The sequence below is a fragment of the Littorina saxatilis genome, linkage group LG6 (assembly GCF_037325665.1).
Source record: "Littorina saxatilis isolate snail1 linkage group LG6, US_GU_Lsax_2.0, whole genome shotgun sequence".
Lineage (NCBI taxonomy): Eukaryota > Metazoa > Mollusca > Gastropoda > Littorinimorpha > Littorinidae > Littorina > Littorina saxatilis.
In genome coordinates, this window is record NC_090250.1 from 39926877 (window position 1) to 39953424 (window position 26548).

The following is a 26548-nucleotide window of genomic DNA, read 5'->3' on the forward strand; positions in this document are numbered from 1 at the left end:
TCGGAATAAAGAACAAGGAATAGAATGCAAGAAGTGAGATTACAGAAAATAACTAAAAAGTTAAAAAAGAAAAAAATAGGTTTTGCCTGCTAAGAGTTTTGAACCCGTGACCGGGCATCGGAATGACTTGGCGGCCAGGCGTTCTAACGACTGAACTAACCCGGCTCATTGTCTTTCGGGGTAAAAAGAGAAATTCTGAATTGGAGTTTGTTTGTTTGTTTGCTTAACGCCCAGCCGACCACGAAGGGCCATATCAGGGCGGTGCTGCTTTGACATATAACGTGCGCCACACACAAGACAGAAGTCGCAGCACAGGCTTCATGTCTCACCCAGTCACATTATTCTGACACCGGACCAACCAGTCCTAGCACTAACCCCATAATGCCAGACGCCAGGCGGAGCAGCCACTAGATTGCCAATTTTAAAGTCTTAGGTATGACCCGGCCGGGGTTCGAACCCACGACCTCCCGATCACGGGGCGGACGCCTTACCACTAGGCCAACCGTGCCGGTTCTGTCTGAATTGGAGGATTACACGTAGTCTCGAGCATGGGGATTAGTATCGACTCGTCAGTTTCCCTGTCGCTTCGTTCCATTTTGTGTACTGTACATTCTGTCGATCTCACTGTTCGAGGTCAGTGAAATTATTACTGCCCCTATGCTCCCGTTCACTTCGTATCAGTTTGGAAAGCAAAATCAGGTGGCAATCACTTACCGAAATTATGTTGGCACTACGGTACCGAAATCCAATGACCACTCGCAGAAGGGCTCTGACGTTATTTCACAAAAGAATTTCCCTACCAAAAACTCCAAAGTCTTTTGAAGATTTTGAAGATTTCGTAAGGTACGATGACGCCTTATGGTCGGTTTATTATATAAATGAACGCAAGCGGTTAAAAACGGGCGTGGACAGAGCCAATGAAGCGTGATAGAAACTTGCAAGATCATACACCTATGCTGTCTGTCATTCGATCTCTACTTTAGTGTATGGTCAGACTAACTGACAGGTATATTTGCCAACCTTGCAATTGTGTCAGTTATTGGATACTCAGATACACACATGCAGAGGGACAGATGGACACACACATTCATAATTATACGTACACACACACGAACCGACTGGATTGTTCGGGCTTTCACATCTGTTTTGTAAAGTTTTTGAAAACAGACATGGTCTCTCTCCTACTTGTATGTGTGTGTGTGTGTGTGTGTGTGTGTGTGTGTGTGTGTGTGTGTGTGTGTGTGTGTGTGAGAGAGAGAGAGAGAGAGAGAGAGAGAGAGAGAGAGAGAAAGAAAGAGAGAGAGAAGAGAGAGAGAGAAAAGAGAGAGAGAAAAGCGAGAGAGAGAGAGAGAGAGAGAGAGAGAGAGAGAGAGAGAGAGAGAGAGAGAGAGAGAGAGAGAGAAAGAGAGAGAGAGAGAAGAGAGAGAGAGAGAGAGGAGAGAGAGAGAGAGAGAGAGAGAGAGAGAGAGAGACAGAGAGAGACAGAGAGAGACAGAGAGAGGGCGGACAGCGCCAGCCAGCCAAAAGGCAGCCAGGTACTACCCAAAACTGCAACAAAAGGTGTACTCAGAAAACAGGTGCGAAAGGAAACAAGGGTCTGTTAGTGTTTTACCTCAGGGCTGTTTAGTATTGTGAGTGCTGGTGAATGACAGAGTGCACGGCCTGCGATCGATAGCAGCGTACCGCACGTCGTGAAGTTGGTATCTGCCTGTCTCTGGCGCCAACGACTGCAGATCAATGGGAAGCAGAAATAGCGCATGATTGGAAACCTGACTTTTTTCAAAGAGCATTCGAGAGGATTGCCTTGTCGGGGCTCCCTTGGATCGAAGATATTCGCGCGAGACATTGTTTTTTGTGACCCTTTCTATCGACCTTCGGCTTGTTTGGAAGTTTTCCTTTGCGCCCCTCGTTGACCTTGAGTTACCTTCGGATTTCTTGGCGATCTATATAGCAGTGTTGATGCTCACTTTAACATTACCCTCCCCCCCCCCCCCCCCCCCTACTTACCTGCTCTAATGTATCCAACCAAGACATGACACCTCAATCACGATCTGGTGATACTTGTTTCAGTCCCATGTTGCTGCCCAAATCTTGACAACTCGGATTCAAAAAGTTCGCATAGGCTATCCCGGGGGAAACACAGGCTCACTAAGATTGAAGCTTGCGCGCGCGCGCGCGTGTGCGCGCGCACACGCATACACACATACACGCACGCGCACGCTAGCACGCATACACACACGTGCGAACTACATTTATGACGTTCGTAAAGGCTATCCCGGTGTAACACGAGACAATTACTCCCACGAGATTTTTACTCCGAAGTAAAAATTTCGTACGAAAATGTTACTCCCTTTACGAAAAACGTACTCCCCCATTACACGAGATGGTGAGTTCTGAGTAAACATTTTGTACACAAATGTTACTCCCTTGACGAATAAATAACGAATAAATTACTTCAAACTAACACGAGCAATTTAACTTCCCATGCCAGGTGTACGAAATTTTTACTCTCTTGTCCCCTGATAGTCTTGGTGGTGGAAGGGGCAGATGGAGGGTAGCGCGACATTCGTTTGCGCGAGATCACAATATTGGCATTATCCCTTCGCCCGCATCCCATTTTCGCGTACGAGATTTTTACTGGGAGTAAAAAATATGGGGAGTCAAAATTTCGTGGAGGGAGTCATTTGTTCGTGCCTTGGGGGAGTTCTTTTCTCGTACGAAAGGTGTACTCGGAGTAAGAATTTCGTACGAAATTTTTACTCCGGAGTAAATTTTTCGTGGAGTAAAAATGTCGTGTTACACCGGAGTAACAACAGGCCTTGATTTGTCTTGATTTTCCCATGGCAGGCCTCTGGTTATTTTGTCCAGTCTGTCGATCCACATACTGCAATGTTTACGTCATTTTGTTCCAGATTGTGACCGTAGCCATTCATATCAAACATAAATATGCACCTGGATCGCGTGCAATGGAGAAGATAGAACCTATTTCTTCATTCTTTTTATCTAATCTGCTGCTTTTTAGTTTGCTTGTTTTTGTTTGTTTTAACCAGTGTTCACATTCATTTCGTTTCAGGTTGAAAACTGTGTGAGTGAGCAGCAGTTCCTCTTGATTCTTATTCTTCTTCTTCTGCGTTCATGGGCTGAAACTCCCACGTACACTCGTGTTATTGCACTATCGGGTTTTCACGTGTATGGTCGTTTTTACCCCGCCATTTAGGCAGCTATACGCCGCTTTCGGGGGAGCTTTTTGATTCAAAAATGTTCTACTGCAAAAACAGTCTTTTATCCACTGTATTGACCGATATAAATAACGATTTTAACGTCCATTATGTTGCAGGCTGTGAACGTGGACACCACATCAGACACCGTGTTGCTGGACTCTCAGATGGTGGAACGCATCGCTCTGGTCAACCACACCGAGTGCGAGTGTCGGGAAAAACCACGTCTGCCTGAGTAAGTCGTGCTTGATAATACTTGGAAACAAATAACCTGTGCAGTTTAGTGAATTACTTGTGCGGTTGTATAATCTCAAAATCAAGCACGTCACTCCTTCGAAACAAATAACCTGTGCAGTTTAGTGAATTACTTGTGCGGTTGTATAATCTCAAAATCAAGCACGTCACTCCTTCGAAACAAATAACCTGTGCAGTTTAGTGAATTACTTGTGCGGTTGTATAATCTCAAAATCAAGCACGTCACTCCTTCGAAACAAATAACCTGTGCAGTTTAGTGAATTACTTGTGCGGTTGTATAATCTCAAAATCAAGCACGTCACTCCTTCGAAACAAATAACCTGTGCATGTTAGGGAATTACTTGTGCGGTTTAATAACATCAACAACTTTATTAGCAGGATGCATTTTATTATCAAGCAGTCAACCTTAGTTTGATATTTTGAGCACTGTGTAGAAAGGAACCGATTGACTTCCTGGCTTGAAAATGTGAAAGGTTGCAGCCAGTCTGCGGAAAGTAAACGGTCTATTCAGCTTCAAGCCTTTGCTGAACAACCACTTGTTGTATGATTCGAACACAACTTGTGCAAAAAGTAAGATTGGTGACCTGCCGGCGAGTGCTGTGTGAGTGGGGGGGATGGGTGGGTGCTTCGGTGTGTGAGAGAGAGAGAGAGAGAGAGAGAGAGAGAGAGAGAGAGAGAGAGAGAGAGAGAGAGAGAGAGAGAGAGAGAGAGAGAGAGAGAGAGAGAGAGAGAGAGACGCAGACGCAGATAATTTATTCAATAGGCCATAGCCCCTTATGAATGGGTGTGAACAAACGATTAACATTGCAAATAATTTAACTCTTCAGGTGCAAAAAAGGTACAAACTAATAATCGCACAACACTACAGATTAAAACATACATTACACAACACTACAGATTAAAACATACATTACACGGTATTTAACTAAGAGGTTACAACATCTCTTAATTTAAAGGCTTTATACAAATACAGGGACACATTTTTAACAACAGTTTCTTGAGGTGAGGCCAGGAGCAAGCTGAGTCTAAAAGTGCTTGGGTTTTTATAATATTTAAATGGGATACATTTTTCTCTTAATCTGTTCAAGTATGGGCAACACAAAACAAAATGGACTTCAACTTCTTGCTTTTCTTTACAAAGGGGACACATCAACTGATCGGCGTTATGTTTTTTTTTTATATCGGTAAGAATGCACAGCAATTTCTAAAATACCGAATCGAAACCTAGTCATGATAAACTGTAGATGTCTATCCACATTCAACAAAAGGTAGGGTTTCATGTCATGTGCAGTACAAAATGTCCCATAAACAGCAAATCTATCACTATTTTGTATATGATAACCCGACTCTTGCCATCTGCAATCGACCAACCTTTCCCTAAAAACACGCAAAAAATCTTTTATATTAACAACGCCCTGATTCAACCACACAAAACCAAAACCGTACTCATAGAATTTACAACGGACACTTGAGGCCCAGTTCTTTTTACCACTCTCATCCATTTTATACAACATTTCATATGATTTACGAGGAAGTCTGTGCGCCTCCATCTTTAACAATTTCAACCAGTAGCTAATGCATCTTAAAATAGAATATACAAGGTCAGATGTTCGGACTCCTAAGAACTTCTTCAATGCAAATAAATGGACTTTTTCACCCTGCAGAGCAGCCTTATCCCGTCCCCAAATCTCAGCACCATACTGTACTATTGGTTGTACTTGGGAATCAAACAGCTTCAAAAAAACATTCAAACTATTATTATTAGGCACAGATAATCTTTGTATACTACACATCAGAGCATTTTTGGCCCGGTGTAACACGAGAAAATTACTCCCACGAGATTTTTACTCCGGAGTAAACATTTCGTACGAAAAAGTTACTCCCTTTACGAAAAAAGCCCTCCCCCATTGCACGAGAAAATTACTCCCCAAGACAGGTGAGTTCCGAGTAAACATTTCGTACAAAAATGTTACTCCCCTGACGAATAAATAACGAATAAATTACTTCACCCCAACACGAGCAATTTAACTTCCCATGCCAGGTGTACGAAATTTTTACTCCCTTGTCCCCTGTTAGTCTTGGTGGTGGAAGGGGTGGAAGGAGGGTAGCGCGACATTCGTGTGCGCGAGATCACTTATTGGCATTATCCCTTCGCCCACATCCCATTTTTGCGTACGAGATTTTTACTGGAAGTAAAAACAAGTCGCGTAAGACGAAAATACAATATTTAGTCAAGTAGCTGTCGAACTCACAGAATGAAACTGAACGCAACGCAACGCAGCAAGACCGTATACTCGTAGCATCGTCACTCCACCGCCCGTGGCAAAGGCAGTGCCCGTGGAATTGACAAGAAGAGCGGGATATTCGTTGCGCTGAGAAGGATAGCACGCTTTTCTGTACCTCTCTTCGTTTTAACTTTCTGAGCGTGTTTTTAATCCAAACATATAATATCTATATGTTTTTGGAATCAGGAACCGACAAGGAATAAGATGAAAGTGTTTTTAAAACGATTTCGAAAAAAAAAATTGATAATAATTTTTATATATTTAATTTTCAGAGCTTGTTTATAATCCGAATATAACATATTTATATGTTTTTGGAATCAGCAAATGATGGAGAATAAGATAAATGTAAATTTGGATCGTTTTATAAATTTTTATTTTTTTTTACAATTTTCCGATTTTTAATGACCAAAGTCATTAATTTATTTTTAAGCCACCAAGCTGAAATGCAATACCGAACCCCGGGCTTCGTCGAAGATTACTTGACCAAAATTTCAACCAATTTGGTTGAAAAATGAGGGCGTGACAGTGCCGCCTCAACTTTCACGAAAAGCCGGATATGACGTCATCAAAGACATTTATCAAAAAAATGAAAAAAACGTTCGGGGATTTCATACCCAGGAACTCTCATGTCAAATTTCATAAAGATCGGTCCAGTAGTTTAGTCTGAATCGCTCTACACACACACACACACACACACACACACACACGCACAGACAGACAGACACACATACACCATACCCTCGTTTCGATTCCCCCTCGATGTTAAAATATTTAGTCAAAACTTGACTAAATATAAAAATGGGGAGTAAAAATTTCGTGGAGAGAGTAATTTTCTCGTGCCTTGGGGAGTTCTTTTCTCGTACGAAAAGTGTACTCGGAGTAAGAATTTCGTACGAAATATTTACTCCGGAGTACATTTTTCGTGGAGTAAAAATTTCGTGTTACACCGGCTTGAGATATCGCTACAGGCAGCAGTGAAACTGAGTCGAGTTGAAAACAATATTCCTAAATACGTTACAACAGGTAAAAGATCTCCCCCATATGTGAATCTTTCCCTTGCACTCAAATATCCACCCTTCTTAAACACAATAATGTTACTTTTACTCATGTTTACCTTTAAATGAAGAGAGGACACTGCCCTGCGTAAATTATTTAACTGAGTCTGTAGACCCACAACAGTCTCTGATAACAACAATAAATCATCAGCAAGCAAAAGAATAAACAATTCCAAATAATCATCAGTAAATGTGGCACCATGTTTTCCATTCTCAATTATCTCAAGTGCTAACTCATTAATAAAGAGAGAAAAGAGAGAGAGAGAGAGAGAGAGAGAGAGAGAGAGAGAGAGAGAGAGAGAGAGAGAGAGACAGACAGACAGACAGACAGACAGACAGACAGACAGACAGACAGACAGAGAGAAGATACAACTGTTCTGATACAAATTTTCTCCCGAAGATATGTTTGTTTTGGTTAAACTGGTTTTATCTAAATAAAGATACGTACCACTTGGAAAACGTGTAATGGTGTTCTTCCTTACACCCCCATTACCATAGGGAAAAACAGTTTCAGTGTCAGCAGCGTGCTTATGATGAAAAAGGCAATCAAAGCCGCTGCTAGCACTCTGCTAGCACTGTCAAGTCTGGGAGCAAAACACAGAGCAAGAGCAGGCGCCCAGCGGGAGTTGAAGCAAGGAAGTGAGTGGTTGACAGGCACACATTCGAGTGGTATTCTGTTGAAAAAAACCCAACAAACAACAACAACAAAAATAACAAAACACTCACACATGAAAAAAAACTCGATGTAACTGATAAACGGAAAGGGTAAACATTCGATCAGTTTCATTCAGAAGAGAGCGTGTGCATGCGTGCGTGTGTGCGCGCGCGCGCTTGTGTATGTGTGTGTGTGTGTGTGTGTATTTGTATGTATGTGTTTGTGTGTGAGTGTGTGTGTGTGCGTGCGTCCGTGCGTACATATGCGCGTGTGGTTGTTTTATGAGAGCCACCTCCGTCTTTTGAAGTGCAACGAAGATGCAATCACTCATTTGGCCCTGACGGAGCGCCGCACGTGCCAATAGCCGTAAATCCTGTGCACAACAGGTGGAGTCAACTGTTTTATTCACATCATGCACCACACGGGGTATTAGCTCATAGCTCACACGCAGCCTGATGATGGTAATAATTTTCAGACATTTTTATTCGCCAGCCTTTTGATCTTACTTGTCTGGGGTATGTTGCGCAGGTGATTCGAGTAGGAATTTTAATTGGCTGCCCAGGGAATACATAAGAATTAAGAAGTGGGGTGCGGTTGAGGAAGGGGGTAAGACTGTTACGGAGGAATGTGGAGAGAGCGGGTTGATTAAACTGTGTTACGATTGGGAATGAAATATGTTTTGATACAGAACGCCTTTGCCCTGCCAGCGGTTTGAGAAAATCACACAAAAGATAGTCAGCTTTAATGGTGGCATGAGTGTGAAACTAAATCACACAAAAGATAGTCAGCTTTAATGGTGGCAATAGTGTGAAACTAAATCACACAAAAGATAGTCAGCTTTAATGGTGGCATGAGTGTGAAACTAAATCACACAAAAGATAGTCAGCTTTAATGGTGGCATGAGTGTGAAACTAAATCACACAAAAGATAGTCAGCTTTAATGGTGGCATGAGTGTGAAACTAAATCACAAATGCAGACTGAGTTTGATTACAAAAAATAAAAGCACGCGACGGTTAGGGGAGAGGGAGAGAGAGAGAGAGAGAGAGAGAGAGAGAGAGAGAGAGAGAGAGAGAGAGAGAGAGAGAGAGAGAGAGAGAGAGAGCCGAGAGAGAGAGAGAGAGAGAGAGAGAGAGAGAGAGAGAGAAAGAGAGAGAGAGAGAGAGAGAGAGAGAGAGAGAGAGAGAGAGAGAGAGAGAGAGAGAGAGAGAGAGAGACCTTTCCTCATCAGCTAATCTGTTTGAAAGTGCGTGTATGCAATCTATTCGCTTGGAAGCTATTTGCCGTTTATTACGACATCAAACCGATCTTGATTGCCCGAAAGAAAGTAAACGGTGAGCGAAAACTTGAGAACAGACAGATTATGGATAGGAGGAAGCAATAAGACGTCAATTTACAGGGCCTGTTCACCCTTGAAGTAAGGCGTGTGATCTCCATAAAGAGCGTTATACACGCGAGCACTGACAAACACAAGGTGATCATCGTCATGCAAGGCTAAAAAGGTCTATTGAGAAGATGCTAAGCGCTAGTGTTTGAACCATGCGGAATGATTTGTAGATTGACTCTCCAGGGTAGTGACAAGTGAAAACGAGTGCCCTCAGAACGGAGCCGAAATGGGTTTGCATTACCAATGAATGAACCTGCACGCATTAGCACCTGCGAAGGAATCCCCCACACTACGGTATCTGTACTTTTGACTTTCTTATCAAGAATGCACTGGCGTTTTAAGGGAAAGAAACACTCTTGCAGGTAGACCGTACCAATTTAGTTGTCCATCTATATTTAATCGACCTCTTCTTCAAAGGACTCTGCTTGTTCTCTTTATACAAATTATTGATGCAGGGCGGAAGGGAAGGATGAGGGAGGGAGGGAGTGGGTAAGCAAAGGCGGATTCATTTGTGTAAAATTAAAAAAAAAATTAACAAATGAGCCAGGATGAACCATAGTTCTAACGTCCACTCTCTAAGCGGAAGGACATGGAGGGGGGGAGGGGGAGGGCCTGGGGGGGGGGGGGCGCCTCTAGGGACTGGACAGCAGAGTGGAGAAGAAACGGATAGTCCAGAGTGGACCTTTCTGCTGCCCACTCCCTGATTACTTTGGTCACTGTCTTCCGCTGCTCAATGAGCAAGGGCAAGGCGGCAAGCCCGCGGTCAGCTGTCCGTCCCAGGGGAGGTGGTCAATCAGTGCCCACCACATCGCACACGTCCTCTTCGCAGCTGAGATCAGAGTGACAGAGTTCACGCAGTAACAGCGATAAGAAAAGAATTAAAGAAAAAAGCAACGGAGGATGTTATTTCGCAAGGGAATGTACAGAAAAGGCAATCATCTGATGAGAGAAAAGCTGTACTGCCTGCTTCTGTGCAAGGCAACATACCAAGACTTGCTGCTTTGAACTCTTGAACGGAGAATGTTATTTCGCAAGGGAATAAGAGTAAAAAAAAAGAACAAGGTAATTCATCTTACGAGAAACAATCTGTACTGCCTTCTTCTGTGCAAGGCAACGTACGAAGACTTGCTTCTTTGTACCCTGAAACGGCGGATGTTATTTCGCAAGGGATTAAGAGTAAAAAAGGAAATGTATCTGATTAGAGGAAATATGTACTGCCTGCTTCTGAAGACGTAGGGAGACTTGCTGTTTTGTAATCTGCGGTAATGTCAAAATAGACTGGACCACACAAACAAATCTGCAGATGTTGGGGGTTATATGCTTCTTTTAACTACAGCAGATCCCTCAATCTCCCATGACCCATTCTTTAAGTACTAGACATAATCGGTTATCGTGATGTGTAGGAAGATTACAATCGGCTCTATGTTGTCTCACAAGATCACTCATAAAGGTTAAATTACTTAGATATGCCGCTGGAGCAAAGGACATTTTCTTAGCTATTCTCACAGTGTGTATCATTACGTCATTTATTTGCACGCAAAAATACCAGTGAAAAGCATTTTCTGACGATAAAATAAGAAGACGAGAAAATAACCATATGCGATCAAATATTTTTACCGATAAAAACATTTACTCTGGGCGTTTTCTTCCAGCACAGCAGTTTTTGCGTGTTTGATGTCAACATGGATCTTTGGACTGAGCAAACAGTAATTCAATAATTCAGCCTTTGCCAGGCCGTTCCTATCGGAATCATCGCCCTGATCGCGTGCAGGTTGATTTTGGCCGTTGCACCTTATCACAACGCCTGCCCACGCTGGAGTGTGCACGTGCAACGCTCTGTCATTAACAAGCCCAGATTGTTGAGAGAGAAAAAAACACACCCAACATTGCTCCTTCGCGTTTTGCAAGGGATATCAGCGGGAAAAGTTTCTTTTTTTCTTTTTGCTGATGGGTCTGCCCCCAACCACCTCCACCCCCCCCCCTGCCCCACCCACCCACACTGTAACGAACCACCCCCACCAGACCAAACTTCACAATCAGCATTCCGAAGTTGCTATCTAAAAATAAAAACGGCTTCAGGCGTTTGAGTCTCCCGAGGAATTAGTGAGTCACATTGTTGAGTAAAGTGAGTGTATATGTATGGCCGGTTGACCGTCCGTGAACAACAAATCTATACTTTTCTCCAACGGTATTGAAGCCGGAGCAAGAGCCTATCTCCAAGGCATGATGCAAGTGTAATTGAATCTGGTAAAATGTCAATGTCCCAAACTTGGATGTTTTTGTAGCTGAAGCATTGATATTGGGAAAACGTATGGCTTCTCATGTTCCTTACACACCGTACACATTTGGTTCGAAGGCAATGCATTTCTAAAGAAAACTGTAATTTGGTAAAAGAGCACAAACTGCGCAGAAGATGCACGATCAGGCAAGTATGTTCTTGTCAGTTAATACCTGTGCGTACATGCACACACACACACACACATACACACACACATACACACACACGTACGCACGCACACACACACACGCACACACACACGCACGCACGCACACACGCACCCACGCACGCACACACACACACAGACACACACTCACACACACACACACACACACACACACACACACACACACACTCACACACATGCACACACACGCACCTAAAGTGTGGATGGTTACCTAAGAGGCGGCACTGGGTGTAGTGCCTTTCTAGTGCACTTGCACTACAACAGCACTGGGTGCAGTACTCGCTCCGGCATCGAAGAATTTTGCACTAAACAATGCACAAAATTTGACCTATTTCGTCGCCTATAGAGGACGGAAAGAATGTCATTTTGAACATTGTTATGACATTCTTTCCGTCAAAAAAGTCAATTTAACGGTGTTAAATGAAGCGACCATCCACACAATTAGGTTGCCATCCAGAGTTTAGGTTGCCATCCACGTGTGGATGGTTGCCTTATGGTGATTTAGGCAACCAAACCTGTGGAAACGGGGGTACACACACACTCACACACACACACACACACACACACACACACAGAGACTCACATACACACACACACACTCACACACACACACACACACGCACACACACACAGACTCACACACACACACACACACACACACACACACACACACACACACACACACACACCAAGACGTCAGTTACTAATTACGCTACAAAAGGTCAATGAGAGTGGAAATAGCAAGTGACGGTGACACCAAATGGAAATTGCTTTTTGCTGAGATTGTTAAAAGGCGGCTGTAAACTGTGAATGCCAGAACGGCCAGACTGGAGGCTTCCAGACTAATTGTACTCTTGGAGATTCTGCACACCCACAACCTCCCCCCTTCTTCTCCGCCGGTATACCCCATCTCTCGTTGTGTTTCTGCAAGAAATATTTGTTTTTGTTTTTCCTCCTCCACTTGTTCAACTACTTCTGTTCCCCTATCTCTCGTTTTGTTTCTGCAAGATACATTTGTTTTGTTTCCCTCCTCTACGTTTTCGACTACTTCATGGTCCCGTTTTGACCGCATCAGACAACTAAAGCTATATGTTTCCATATAGCGACGCGGCGGCGGCACGATGGCGACAAACACGCGATGCCGCTAGCGAATTTTAGCCTTGAGTGTTTTCATTAAAAGCGGCGCGGTATGCGGATTTTTGTTCTTTCTGGCTTGACTTCTTCTTATTAATTAGTCAAACACTCACACAACAGTGCCGTAATTAAGAGAAACCATATTTGAAGCTACTTATGTTGGTTAGAAAATTGAAATGACGAGAAATGTAAAAAAAAACCAAAAAAAAAACACCACGTTTTTATTTCAGGAAAATGCTCAAAAAGCGAAACGAACCCGGTGCCTTTGACAACCTTTCAAGATACTCTTGCTGGACTATTTGCAGCTCAGGGAATACATGTATCTGACGAAAAAACCTGTCAAAATAGACTATAAACCTTGTTATCCTACATACGTGAGAGAGACACCCGTGAGATAATAATCGTTTAAATCACACGTGTGTATATCACGTAAATGAGGTCATGTCAAGCAAGTCTGGCAGGGACCTGTTTTTCCACTGCGAAAGTCACCGAGACAAACGTCATTATAGCAACAAAAATTGCTCTCGCTTATTACTCTCCATGAATCTTTAGAACTAACACGTCACGCCACACTTTCAGAGTGACGTTTCTTTGCTTTGACGTAATAGATTGCACGAGGCTTTAGAAGAGATCGAGGTTCCAAAACAAGCGTCTTCAATTTAGCTGCCTCGACTGCAGGACATTTTCAGTAAAATACACGTAAGTACAGTATGTAGGATAAACAGAATACTACATGGCTTGCTGTGTTGTACCAGATTTACACTCGTTGCTTTTTCAAATAGTGAACAGCTCGCTTTCGCTCGCAGTTCAATATTTAAAAAAACAAGTCGCGAAAGGCAAAGATACAACATTTAGTCAAGCTGTCGAACTCACAGAATGAAACTGAACGCACTGCATTTTTTTCACAATGACCGTAGTCCGCCGCTAGTGCAAAAGGTAGTGAAAGTGACGAGCCTGTTCAGCGCGGTAGCGGTTGCGCTGGCTGCGTAGCACGCTTTACTGTACCTCTCTTCGTTTTAACTTTCTGAGCGTGTTTTTAATCCAAACATATCATGTTTTTGGAATCAGGAACCGACTGGGAATAAGATGAAATTGTTTTTAAAACGATTTCGGAAATTTAATTTTAATCATAATTTTTATATTTTTAATTTTCAGAGCTTGTTTTTAATCCGAATATAACATATTTATATGTTTTTGGAATCAGAACATGATGAAGAATAAAATAAAAGTAATTTTGGATCGTTTTATAACAAAATAATTTTAATTACAATTTTCAGATTTTTAATGACCAAAGTCATAAATTAATTTTTAAGCCTCCATGCTGAAATGCAATACCGAAGTCCGGCCTTCGTCGAAGATTGCTTGGCCAAAATTTCAATCAATTTGATTGAAAACTGAAGGTGTGACAGTGCCGCCTCAACTTTTACAAAAGCCGGATATGACGTCATAAAAGACATTTATAAAAAAAATGAAAAAAACGTCTGGGGATTTCATACCCAGGAACTCTCATGTAAAATTTCATAAAGATCGGTCCAGTAGTTTAGTCTGAATCGCTCTACACACACACGCACACAAACGTGACTAAATGTAACAACTCGTATAAATCTGGTACGACACAGCCAGCCATGTATTATTCTATATTTGTCGGGGGTTTGGGTGTTCGTAAACTTGACTAAATATTTTAACATAGAGGGGGAATCGAGACGAGGGTCGTGGTGTATGTGTGTGTGTGTGTGTGTGTGTGTGTGTGTGTGTGTGTGTGTGTGTGTGTGTGTGTGTGTGTGTGTGTGTGTAGAGCGATTCAGAGTAAATTGCTGGACCGATCTTTATGAAATGTTACATGAGAGTTCCTGGGCATGATATTCCTAGACGTTGTCTTCATTTTTTTCGATAAATGTCTTTGATGACGTCATATCCGGCTTTTTTTTAAAAGTTGAGGCAGCACTGTCACACCCTCATTTTTTAATAAAATTGATTGAAAGTTTGGCCAAGCAATCTTCGACGAAGGCCGCACTTTGGTATTGCATTTCAGCTTGGAGGGTAAGAAATTAATGAATGACTTTGGTCATTAAAAATTTGAAAATTGTAATTAACATTATATTTTTATAAAACGATCCAAAAACAATTTCATCTTATTCGTCATCATTTTCTGATTCCAAAAACATATACATATGTTATATTCGGATCAAGTTAAAAACAAGCTTTGAAAATTAAAAATATAAAAATGATGATTAAAATTAAAATTTCCGAAATCAATTTAAAAACATTTTTATCTTATTTCTTGTCGGTTTCTGATTCCAAAAACATATAGATATGATATGTTTGGATTAAAAACACGCTCAGAACGAGCGGTGGACAGACGATGCTACGAGTATACGGTCTTGCGGAAAAAATGCAGTGCGTTCAGTTTCATTCTGTGAGTTCGACTGAGCTTGACTAAATGTTGTATTTTCGCCTTACGCGACTTGTTTTAATATGCAAGCTGCGATCAAAGCCTGAAATTGCGTTCTCTTGACACCTCGGCAGTATGATGTCAAGCAAAGAATTGCTTCAGGGAAAATAAGAAGAGAGAGAAGTGCCAACAAACAAGTTACACCGTGTTAGAAATTACAGCCAATCTGAATGCAGCTCTCACGAAACAACCGTAAACTGTCTGCTCCTTCCTGACTTGATGCATCTTCAGTGAAGAGCAGTGACTTGTTACCTCGTTCGGTCACCCAACTGAATCCAAGCATCACGGAATGCCGTAAATAGTTCTGCCCGCCCCCTCACCGCTGCCCCCCCCCCCCCCCGCCCTTCATGCAAATTCAATTTATGAGACTTCATATCACAAGATCTGAATTACTGGCCTCTGTTCTTTTTCCATCACATGCAGAAAGCAGACACTTTATTTCCATCGATAGCCGGCCATTTAGGTGTGTGTGTGTGTGTGTGTGTGTGTGTGTGTGTGTGCGCGTGCGTGTTTGTGTGTGTGTGTGTGTGTGTGTGTGTGTGTGTGTGTGTGTGTGTGTTTGATGAACACCGCGTGTGTGTGTAATTTTTCTTAGTTAATTTTTAAATGTACACGTATCTCGTGCATTACCAGTTGTTTTAGATATGGCCTTCCAAAGAGAGGAACTTAACTTCATTGTCTAATGGTGACTGAACTGAGCTACGGCAAAACAGAAAACATTCTGCACCATTCTGCCAGTTAAACTTAATATTCATGTAACAATAGAATTTTTTTTAAATTTAATGGAGTTGACTAAGAAGCAAATCGAACTTTGAAGGTACGTTTCAGATACACATTCAATGCAATTTGATGTTTAAGGTGATTGAGAAAATTTACGAGGGAGTCCACTCAGCATAGCATAATGATGAGAATTCTTTTTATAACCATTGATATCACTATCAGCACAATTGTTTTCTTCACTTTTGTCAAACGAATTATAAACAGACCGGGATAAGGACCTAAACCGTTTCAAATTTCTACAAAATATTCGGAAAGCAGCCGCTGCACCCCAATGCCTCTCAATCATAATGTCTGTCACGCAAATTATTGCCGTGAGAAGTGAACGTTCCCCGCCATTATTCCACCTTGCAAGTCCACGGGGGGTCTTGTCACCGAGATGGGTTTTGGATGGGCACAGAATCTCCCTGGAATCAGCTCGCTCTAGGGAGCTAATGTGACCCCCCACCACGAAATGAGTCGCATGTCACCTCGCGCGGTTCTGCGCTAGGCATAATATAAGTCCGGTGGGTGTCTAGTAACAGTGTGAGGGTCACCTTAGTCACAGGCTTATAACTCAAACAGTTTTCGCTCTTTTCTAAAACGGTTTTCACCACTGGATAGAGCATAAAAAACTCTCCAGGAAAATGTAAAAATATGAAAATCATGCAAAGGTGACATGCGACTCATTTCGTGGTGGAGGGTCACTGATGAAGAAAAGTATCCTTAGCGGATTATGACTTTATTCTGTTATTCTGCAGAAAAGACAAATGCTGGAGAAAAACTGTTCTTTTCTGCAGCATTTCTGCATAATGTCATCTTTCGCCGAAGTAGCGGGTTTTTTTCTGCAGCAAAACATTTTACTGCAGTAAAATTAAAATCAAGAATGCAGGTGTGCGTGACAAACCTTGATTTCAAACCTGTTTACATTTTTTTCTGCAGCATTTTGAACTGGCTCTTGGCGGATTATGACATTATTCAGTTATTCTGGAGAAAAACCGAAACGCTGGAGAAAAACTGTCTTTTCTGCAGCATTTCTGCATAATGTCATGCAGCATTTCTGCATAATGTCATCTTTTGCCGAAGCAACGTTTTTTCCTGCAGTAAAACAGTTTTTCTGAAGCATAATGTTTACTTGGTTTTCTGCAGCATTATTGCGATTAACTTTTTCTTCAGAATAGTCTGTGACAGTTTTTCTGGAGAAAAACGAACGACCTTGTAAAGTAGCGTTTGTATTCGTCGCCCCCTGTGATAGTATAATAGTTTGTTCCGCAGTGTACAGACAAACTACATTCGTGTCACGCACAACTATTGGTAATTCTGGATGAGTCCATCACTCGACAGCGGGGGGCTCGCGTGCTCCAACATTATAATGAGCCAGTACAAAATGCTGCAGAAAAAGTGTAAACAGGTTTTCTGCAGTAAAACAACAGCACCGTTTTACTGCAGCATTCTTGATTTCAATTTTACTGCAGTAAAATGTTTTGCTCCAGAAAAACCCGTTGCTTCGGCAAAAGATGACATTATGCAGAAATGCTGCAGAAAAGACAGTTTTTCTCCAGCATTTCTGTTTTTTCTGCAGAATAACTGAATAATGCCAAAATGCAGAAGAAAAAGTGTAAACAGTTTTTCTCCAGTAAAACAACATCACCGTTTTACTGCAGCATTCTTGATTTCAATTTTACTGCAGTAAAACTGTTTTACTGCAGAAAAAAACGTTAAAAGCCGAAATCTATCAAAACAAGAATACAGAGTTATCTCCCGTATGTTTTTCGCTAATGTTTCTGATAAAAGACGAAATCGATTTCCGAATGACTGACTTCGACAGTGATCTCCGTTCTGTTCTTCACAGGAATTGATAAAGACATCGTTCTAAGGTCAAAACAAGTCGAAATTGTGAGACTGCTGTGGGAAGGAGGCCGTGATATTGTTGCATCACTCCCAACTAGTTACGGAAAAAGTATCGTCCGCTCCGTAGCCATTTTGTTATGATCACGTGACAAAGTTGATTATCACGTGACACTTTTGCCATATTAAGAGTTGTTTGCACAGTTAATACATCCGCGAAAGATAGCTCGCATGAAACTGTCTTACATAACAATTCCTTTGTAATTTAAAAATTACACAACACCATGAAAAATCATTATCGACGATCACAAATCTGCTTATATCAAGAACACATTACGAAAAGCTCTAAATATGTTTAAAAAAACCACGATTTCCTCTCCAGAGAAGGAAAACAAAGGCATCCTGTCAGGGATAAATGAGACCCGAAGGGAAGGAACTCATTTTGACCTGAGTTCAGGATGCGGCAAGCGTGTCATGTCACGCGGTAGGGCCCACAACCGTGCCTTGTTTCCGGTACGGGCGACAACTGCTAGTGTCATTGTCGTCAGCTGCTTTTTTCGCATTCCTCGGGTTTGTACGAACGCAGGTTGGGTCCCGGTTGTTGTTCGTAGCATGTCCATGGAACCTCCAGGGAAATTCACATGTGCGTGGGTGTGGAGTATCAATAGCAGCAACAGCATGGGTTCCACAGGGTGAAATTCTCAGTGGGCTTTGGCATCGTGGCCTTTTCGCCAATTTTGATGAAAGGTTGGCCGATCAATTTATTAGGTTTTTACTCTCCGCGACCGACCTTCAATGTAGCTTATGAATGGCTGGGATGTCATGTGGATGTTTGAAAGATTATGATGGATGGGGTAAAATAACTGGAGCGATGTAAAAGGAATGCAGGTTGAAAAGGACAACAACAAAATCATGTTTAAGAGATTCTCAGCTGTCTTCCATTTTGTTAATAGAAGCCAATAAGAAAGAGAAAAACAAACACAACATACAAACAAGCAAACAAACATGAATATCTTTTTTTTTCTCCCTGCAAATATTAAACATTCCAATAGCAAACTTATTTGTGTCTTTTATTCATCTATGTTGTTGTGTTTATGGCTTTGGGAGCCGACTGCGTCACTTTTCTTTAGCCTTGTGTGTGTGTGTGTGTGTGTGTGTGTGTGTGTGTGTGTGTGTGTGTGTGTGTGTGTTTAAGTGTGCGAGCGTGCGTGCGTGCGTGTGTGTGTATGTGTGTGTGGGTGTGTGTGCGAGCGTGTGTGTTTGTGTGTGTGTGTGTGTGTGTGTGTGTGTGTGTGTGTGTGTGTGTATGTTGATATATATATGCAAGAGTTATCCTTGGTGTAAGTTTTGTCTGATGGATTTTCTATGGTACCTCAGTTCCCCGCCAATTGTCTTCCTTTTCCCATATTTTCTTTATCTGCTTTCTCTGCCTGCTTTCTATAGAATATAGGTTTTGAACCGTTACACTACTCGCAATGTATTTTATTCATCAACCTAGGAGCTCAATTAACCATCAAATCAACCAAGAAAATAATAATGTTCGCAAAAAAACTATTTTTGACCTCAGTACCGAACCTGTTCTCTGCGATTCTGTGACATCCGCAGGTGATGTATTTTTTATGTTGTTCCTCTCTTGTGTTTCAGCTGTACCCAGGACTGCCCGGGTGTGTTCCAGATGTACCGCTACGGGTGGCAGTGTGTGTGCGACTGTGTGTCCTCGCCCAATGAGCGCTTCCCTCAGTGTGATGACGTCAAGGACGGACTGCAGCCCCTGTCGCAGGACGACCTTGTGTAAGTTGATGATGATGTGGTTTACCTTTTGGTATCTTTGTCCTATGTTGATTGATTTGCATTGTCAAATTAGACTAAGTAAATCAATAGATTTGAGGATCGGGTTTAGGTAGGGTGGGATCTCTCGGGTATTCGGGGTGGGCTAGGGGTTAGTCGTGCTGTCCTTTTTCTTGTCATCAATTAACAACATTTCTTAGCTATGTTGTGTACCAATAGTATCGCCTGTCATTTGTTGTGATCTGATCCTTTTCTTTTTCATACCAGTTCATTTTAAAATGTTTATGATTATCCTTCATTAGTCTTTATCGTCGTCCTCGTCCTCCTCCCCCTTATCCTCATCATGACCATCATCATCATCATCATCAGCAGCAGCAGCAGCAGCAGCAGCAGCAACAGCAGCAGCAGCAGCAACAGCACCACCACCAGCTGCAGCATGATCACAACTTCGCCCCTTTCCTGTCCTCTATTCTCCGTCTTTCTGCCACCTCTATTCCTATCGTTGTCCCCACCCTGCTTTCGTAGACAAAGCGTGATGGAGTGGGCACTGGTCGTAAGTTGTTCGACAACCTCATCTAACAACGCCTGTTCTATAACCGGCCGGATGTTCGCCGTATAGTGGCTGGGGTTCCCGCGCTTTTAATAAAAGTGAATGGATTGAGATGGAACATCAGTTTCGCCCGGTAGTACTCTTATTGGAGAGGGAGAGGAGTTTCGCATGAGTGCCGGCGTTCAGGGTTCTTGATTGTGTGAGAGACGGTTGGCGTTGTTAGCCAAGGGTGGCTGCTTTGATTAAGAGAGCGAGCGAGAGTGAAATAATTCAGTAGATTAATCAGTAGAACCAACACTGTTTGGTTCGACAGAGTTCAAGAGTTCGAATATTTACGGTCTGTTCTCTTTTATGGTTATAGAAGTTGTTATAATTGCGGCGCTTACACACACACACACACACACACACACACACACACACACACACACACACACACACACACACACACACACACACACACACACACACGCACACACACCAAGACGTCAGTTACTTATTACGCTCATACACACATGCACATACAAAAACGCACATACAATCAATCAATCAATCAATATGAAGCTTATATAGCGCGTATTCCGTGGGTACAGTTCTAAGCGCTTGTCGAAGAGTTGTCAACACAGGACTAACAAAGAAACTAACATCTACAGACGGACACGAACCCTATCACACACTAGCAAACCCTGATAAACATACAACACACAACTGTTTAACAACAATGTACACATCAATAGCTAGGTCAAAAAAAATAATATTAAACACAAAGAAAACACCTCTCACAGAGCACAGCACAAGAATGTCTTTTGGGGCACAACACATCACGTCGAACATGAAAGTCGCAGCCAGCTACGGGAAGAACTGAGTCTTCAACCTACTCTTGAACGCGTCAAGAGAGGGGCTCTGGCGAAGCTCAAGCGGCAGGGAGTTCCAGACGGAGGGGCCCGCGGAGGGAAATGCACGCTGACCAGCAGATGCGAGTTTCGAGCGAGGGATGTGAAGGCGGAGTGGATCAGCAGCAGAACGAAGGGGACGGTCGGAGGGCTGGGTGTACAGGTCCAGGGAGGATTGAAGGTACTCGGGAGCAGAGTCGTTGAGACACTTGTAGACAAGAGTGGACAGTTTGTAGGAGATTCGGGTGTTGACAGGGAGCCAGTGCAAGGAGCGAAGTAGGGGGGTGATGTGGTCTCGCTTCGTCTTCCTCAACGTCAGCCTGGCAGCAGCGTTCTGGACTCGTTGTAGAACATGAATGGATGAGGCGGGGAGGCCAGCTAGAAGGGAGTTGCAGTAGTCCAGACGACTGAAGATGAGGGAGACAACCAGCTTGACACAGGCGTCGTGGGTGAGGTAGCGACGGATGGAGGCGATGCGTCGTAGGTGGAAAAAGCAGGTCTTGATGATGAAGGAGATGTGTGTCTGCATGGAGAGAGTGGAGTCGAGAAAGACGCCAAGGCTCTTGACAGCAGGGGAGAATGGAACAGTCGCGTCATCCAGCTGGAGGTCGGTCACAGTGAGGGAAGCAATCTTCTGTCGTGTTCCAACGAGAAGGGCCTCCGTCTTCTCACTGTTCAGCTTCAACTTGTTCTCAGTCATCCAGTTCTTGATGTCAGTGAAACAACTGGAGATGGATCCCAGGAGATGGTCAACGTCCTCCGGCTTGGCGCTGTTCTGGAGCTGCGTGTCACACACACACACACACACACACACACACACACACACACACACACACACACACACACACACACACACACACACACACACACACACAGACACACACACACACACACACACACATACACACACAGTCCTTTTTGCCAACCATATATTTCAGAAACATACACTCATTCATCAGATTTGCGTATCGAAGGCAACGAACGTAAATAACGATCAGACAAAAACGTTTGGCACGGCTCGCAAGAACAAGAACTCTATCCTTATCGGAGTAAAAAAAGTAGTCTGGTTGAATACGGACAAGACAGTCCTTTCATTCTCCCAACGTTTTTTTAAAGTGGTTTTAAGCAAGCTTTTGACACTAATGCTACGAGGGCGGAGGGGAGCTACTGCTGCTGCTGCTGCTGCTGCTGCTGATGATGATGAAGACGACGACGACGATGACGATGAAGTAATCAATACATTGGTCAAACCATTCATTCATGTAGGAGTACGTAATCCCAAAGTCCTTCATTTATCCATTCGTTCGTTGATTCATTTCTGCATTCACGTGTCCTGCCGTAAGGTAACATTTCTATTTCTGCTTGTCATTGCAGCTGCATGAAATCAGGCAAGTGCGGCACGCCCAAGTGTTCCATTGGAGAATTTGATGTCTCCAGCGGATATTGCCCCGTCAAAGACGCTCTGGCTATTCCCAGTGGCCATCTTCGGGCGAGATTACGTCATCAACATAAACTACGTCACGCGCGACGGAAGTCAGTTTCGGAAGGTTCGGGGGACTTCTAGACACGTACAGAGTGGTGTTCGATGAAGACTAGAAATTAATTTAAAAGCGGTGACGTTGTTAATGATGGTGCTGTTTGTGGTGATGAAAAGAACGGGTCAGTATTTTTTTTAGTCTAGTCTCAACATCTACACTGTAAACACTTTTTCAGTGGGTTTATATGCATGCTTGATAACCTGTTGAAGGAAATTGCACGTGATTGTAGTTTGATTTGTTCATGTGATTATTTTTTTTTTCATCAAAAGATTATTATGAATGTGTAACTTTGGGTAGCTATACGCTTAAAAAGTTCTCTTGTGTTTTTTTTCTCGAATGTGTCCCTCGTTTGGTTTTTTTGGTTCTGCTACGTACTACATGTTATTATTTATGTTTTTGTGGTCAAATTAAATTGATTTGGTATCTACCGCAGTGACGGCGTATTTCTCTAAAAAAAACCTAATGTTAATTGTGCATGGCATTTTTTTCTCTCTCAAACAGATACATTTAGTTGCGATATATGTAAATCCCTCATTCAGTGCATAGCGGGTGATGAGACACACTTCCGTATTAATGACTTAGCTTACAATAGTTGTACAAAGAATGTTTAAATCGCATTACACGTTAATATTTCTAAACGTACATTAAGTAGCAGGGGTAGCACATTGTAAAAGAGATGAACACAGAAAAGTAATGGATGCAAATGAATAAATTTTAACCACAATGACTGTTTTTGCAGAAATGTTCACAATTATAGGCTGTACGTCTACAACTCGCTATGGCTACTTTATAGTTCTGAGTTCTTTCTCGTGTAAGCAATTATGTACACTACCACAGATTGGTTTAGGCTATTACACGGGATAAGACGTGGCTGCTTCCTGTGGGGCAAGTTTTGGTGGGGGCCCGGTAGCTCAGTTGGTAGAGCACTGGACTTGTGATCGAAAGGTCGCTGGTTCGAATCCGGGCCGGGATGGACACGGGTCAACTTTATGTGCAGACCCAGAGACGGAAGCCATGTCCCACCCCCGTGTCATCACAATGGCACGTAAAAGACCTTGGTCATTCTGCCATAAGTGCAGGTGGCTGAATACACCTAAACACGCAGACACCTGGGTAGCGCGACTCCGTTGCTGCTAGCTTTCCACTGGGAGGAAGCGACCCGAATTTCCCAGCGATGGGACAGTAAAGTAATGAAAATGAAAATGAAAATGAAATGAAGTGTAAATGCCACCCATGTCATTCTGCTCAATGAATTCAGCACCAAATTCTCTCGGATTTGCTGCATGCAACGCACCCACGCTACTGAGTTTAGGTATGCGTCCAAGTGACAGGATACTACTAGTCCATGCAAAAGTCTGGACAGAGCTGAGGCGGTGAACACGATCGTACACAAGTGTAGGACGATGCCTTTATGTTACGGTGCGTTATGGGCAGAATATACCTGCGCAGTTTCAGCGGCACAGACGACGCACGGCCTATTATGCCGCGATAGGGATTATGACGAGTACTTAGCCTGTTTTCCTTTCATGCAACCAGTAGCGGGCAGGGATAATCTGCAGTGCGTCGTCGGTCCTGCTGAAGTTACATCTGTGAGCGGAGCCCCTTATGGGCAGAATATACCTGCGCAGAGTCAGCGGCACAGACGACGCACTGCATATTATGTATGCTGCGTTGGGGATTATGACGAGAACTTGGCCTGTTTTCCTTTCACCCAACCTGTAGCGGGCTGGGATAATCTGTAGTGCGTCGTCTGTCCTGCTGAAGTTACATCTGTGAGCGGAGCCCCTTATGGGCAGAATATACCTGCGCAGAGTCAGCGGCACAGACGACGCACTGCATATTATTTATGCTGCGTTGGGGATTATGACGAGAACTTGGCCTGTTTTCCTTTCACCCAACGTGTAGCGGGCTGGGGTAATCTGCAGTGCGTCGTCGGTCCTGCTGAAGTTACATCTGTGAGCGGAGCCCCTTAGCAGTACTGGACGTTTGGTGTTCACGTCCATAGTAAACATCCTTTTGGTGCCGCTATCTAGCTGCAAAACTGTCTTCATTTACTTGCATGGAATCGGCCCCGAATAGCCAAATAGAAAAAAACAAACCAAACAACTAACTTACTGCGTGTGCTATTTTCAAAGACTTAGATAACCATACGTTTACATGGCTCACACTTCCCACTTCCCACTTCCCACTCCGATCGCCGAGCTTGAAGTTGAATACTCATGACTGTTGGTACGCTGATGAGCGTGTGTTTCTGTGGTTTTGTATGTGGTATTTCATTCAGATGTACGTGTATAATCTCTACATTAACGTACGTGGACGGTTACAAACACTACAGGCGATGATAACTGGAGATTTCTAAAGACTGTGATGTAGTCTTGAAGTAGGTGCTGAAAAACACCACTGTTTACTAGTGATAGGAGTATTACTGTTTTGGTGGATATATGCTACGAGGTATTTCTGTTGTTCGTGATTTGGAATTATTTACTGTGTTCAATTTTGGTGTTGCGTTTTTTTGAAATTTTCGATCCTACAACTGTGTCCCGAATGTTTGAAGGTGTGAGGACTAAAGGTGTCAACGATTTTATGTTAATATTTAGCGAAATCATGTTCTTTGACCTTGCTTATTTGTTATGTGTACATGTCGAAGCACAGTGTCAAAATATTGCATGTTGGTGTAGATTTCCCCCCCGTCTGTCCTCATGCATCTATTGTTGTTTCCATCGGCTACTGTAATATCCCTCGTATACCTTTTAGTCAGTAGATGTTGTAATTGTACACCAGTACAAAACTAAGTTGACGAGTGCAAATAATGAATATGTTGCTTGAAGGTGACGCACGATTTTGTACATAGTAGACATATTCGGCTTTTTCGGTAATCTTACTCTTACGTTAAATGATGGTGCTTGTTGTTTGTGTTGTATTGTATATATAATGTACTTTTTTATATTTTTTTTTATAAATATGTAATGTACCTGTTAGAAATGGTATTTGGCGGGTTGTAAATCAAATGTAAGTAGTTGTACGCTTAGGATCTATTACACGTACGCTTTGGAAATTTGGAAATGTTACTTTGATGAAATACGCTAGAGGTTTTAACAACATTTTATTGTTATGAAATATTTGAAACTGTGCACTAGATTTGTATTAATGGATTTAACTGTTGTATTCCTGAAGACGTCGCAAGGGTTTCCTTGTGTCAAATCACTGTGCTTATACTCTCCACATACGTGTACTCAACGTTCTGTAAAAGCATGTATGTGCATCTTCAGTGTATATTTAAAGCAGGAAGAGCGACGGATCTGGTCTAGCAAAGAGTTAAGTATTAACAGGCATGATTGTTATGTAAAATAAGTGAAGCATATTGTCTTCTATTTATTCAATGTTGACCTCTCATTGTCGTGGACGTGAGGAAACGCGTCCCATAAAGAATCTCACATATATATAAATAAAGTTTTGAAGACTATTTATTCGTTTTTTGTGTTTTTTAGTGTTAATAATCAATTATCTTGTTGTTGGTGGTGATGTTGATGGTTTGTGTCGTGTTTGTCGTCTTACTTGTTTGAGAACGTCTCAAACACATCCCTCTCTCTTTGTCTCTCTGTCTGTCTGTCTCTGTGTGTGTGTGTGTGTGTGTGTGTGTGTGTGTGTGTGTGTGTGTGTCTGTCTGTCTGTCTGTCTGTCTGTCTGTCTGTCTGTCTATTTCTCTCAGTCTGTCTGTCTGTCTCTCCTCTCTCTCTCAGGTGAGAAGTGTCTCTGTCTGTCTGTCTGTCTGTCTGTTTGACTATCTAAATGTTTGTCTGTCAGTCTGTCTTTCAGTTTGTCTGTCTGTCTGTTTCTCATTGGATTCTGTGTCTGGCCCCTCACCTCCGGACCACTCTTACAAAGTTCGAGCGACTGCTCTAACTCTCTCTCTCTCTCTCTCTCTCTCTCTCTCTCTCTCTCTCTCTCTCTCTCACTCTCTCTCTCTCTCTCTCACGCTCTCTCTCTCTCTCTCTCTCTCTCTCTCTCTGTTCTTGATTACAGCGAAATTGATATGTAACATAATAATGAACTACACATAAAATCTTGCTGAGTTTGCAAAATAACTACAACGTTAATCCTTAACATTCCTCTGAAGATTTTTTTTATCGCATTTTTTACCTGGTCATATCTGAGTTATTTTGGTACATCTGAGTAACCGGCCATGAACAACGAACTTAACGTCAAGTTCTTATCATATGTTTTAGAAACTAAAGCTTGAAACTTTGCACACCTCCAGGGTTTGATGACCTCCC

The 26548-nt window shown here is 42.6% G+C and overlaps 1 protein-coding gene across 1 annotated transcript in view; it reads left to right on the forward strand.

Annotated features, from left to right (window-relative positions):
* LOC138969203 (uncharacterized) overlaps positions 1-25737 on the forward strand; it is a 113373-nt gene extending 87636 nt beyond the window's left edge. The window contains exons 7-9 of the mRNA XM_070341937.1: positions 3338-3453; positions 19153-19299; positions 22111-25737. Of these exons, the coding sequence (XP_070198038.1) occupies positions 3338-3453; positions 19153-19299; positions 22111-22300 (453 nt within the window). The 3' untranslated portion in view covers positions 22301-25737. The remainder of the gene's footprint in view (positions 1-3337; positions 3454-19152; positions 19300-22110) is intronic.
* Positions 25738-26548: the final 811 nt, after the last annotated feature.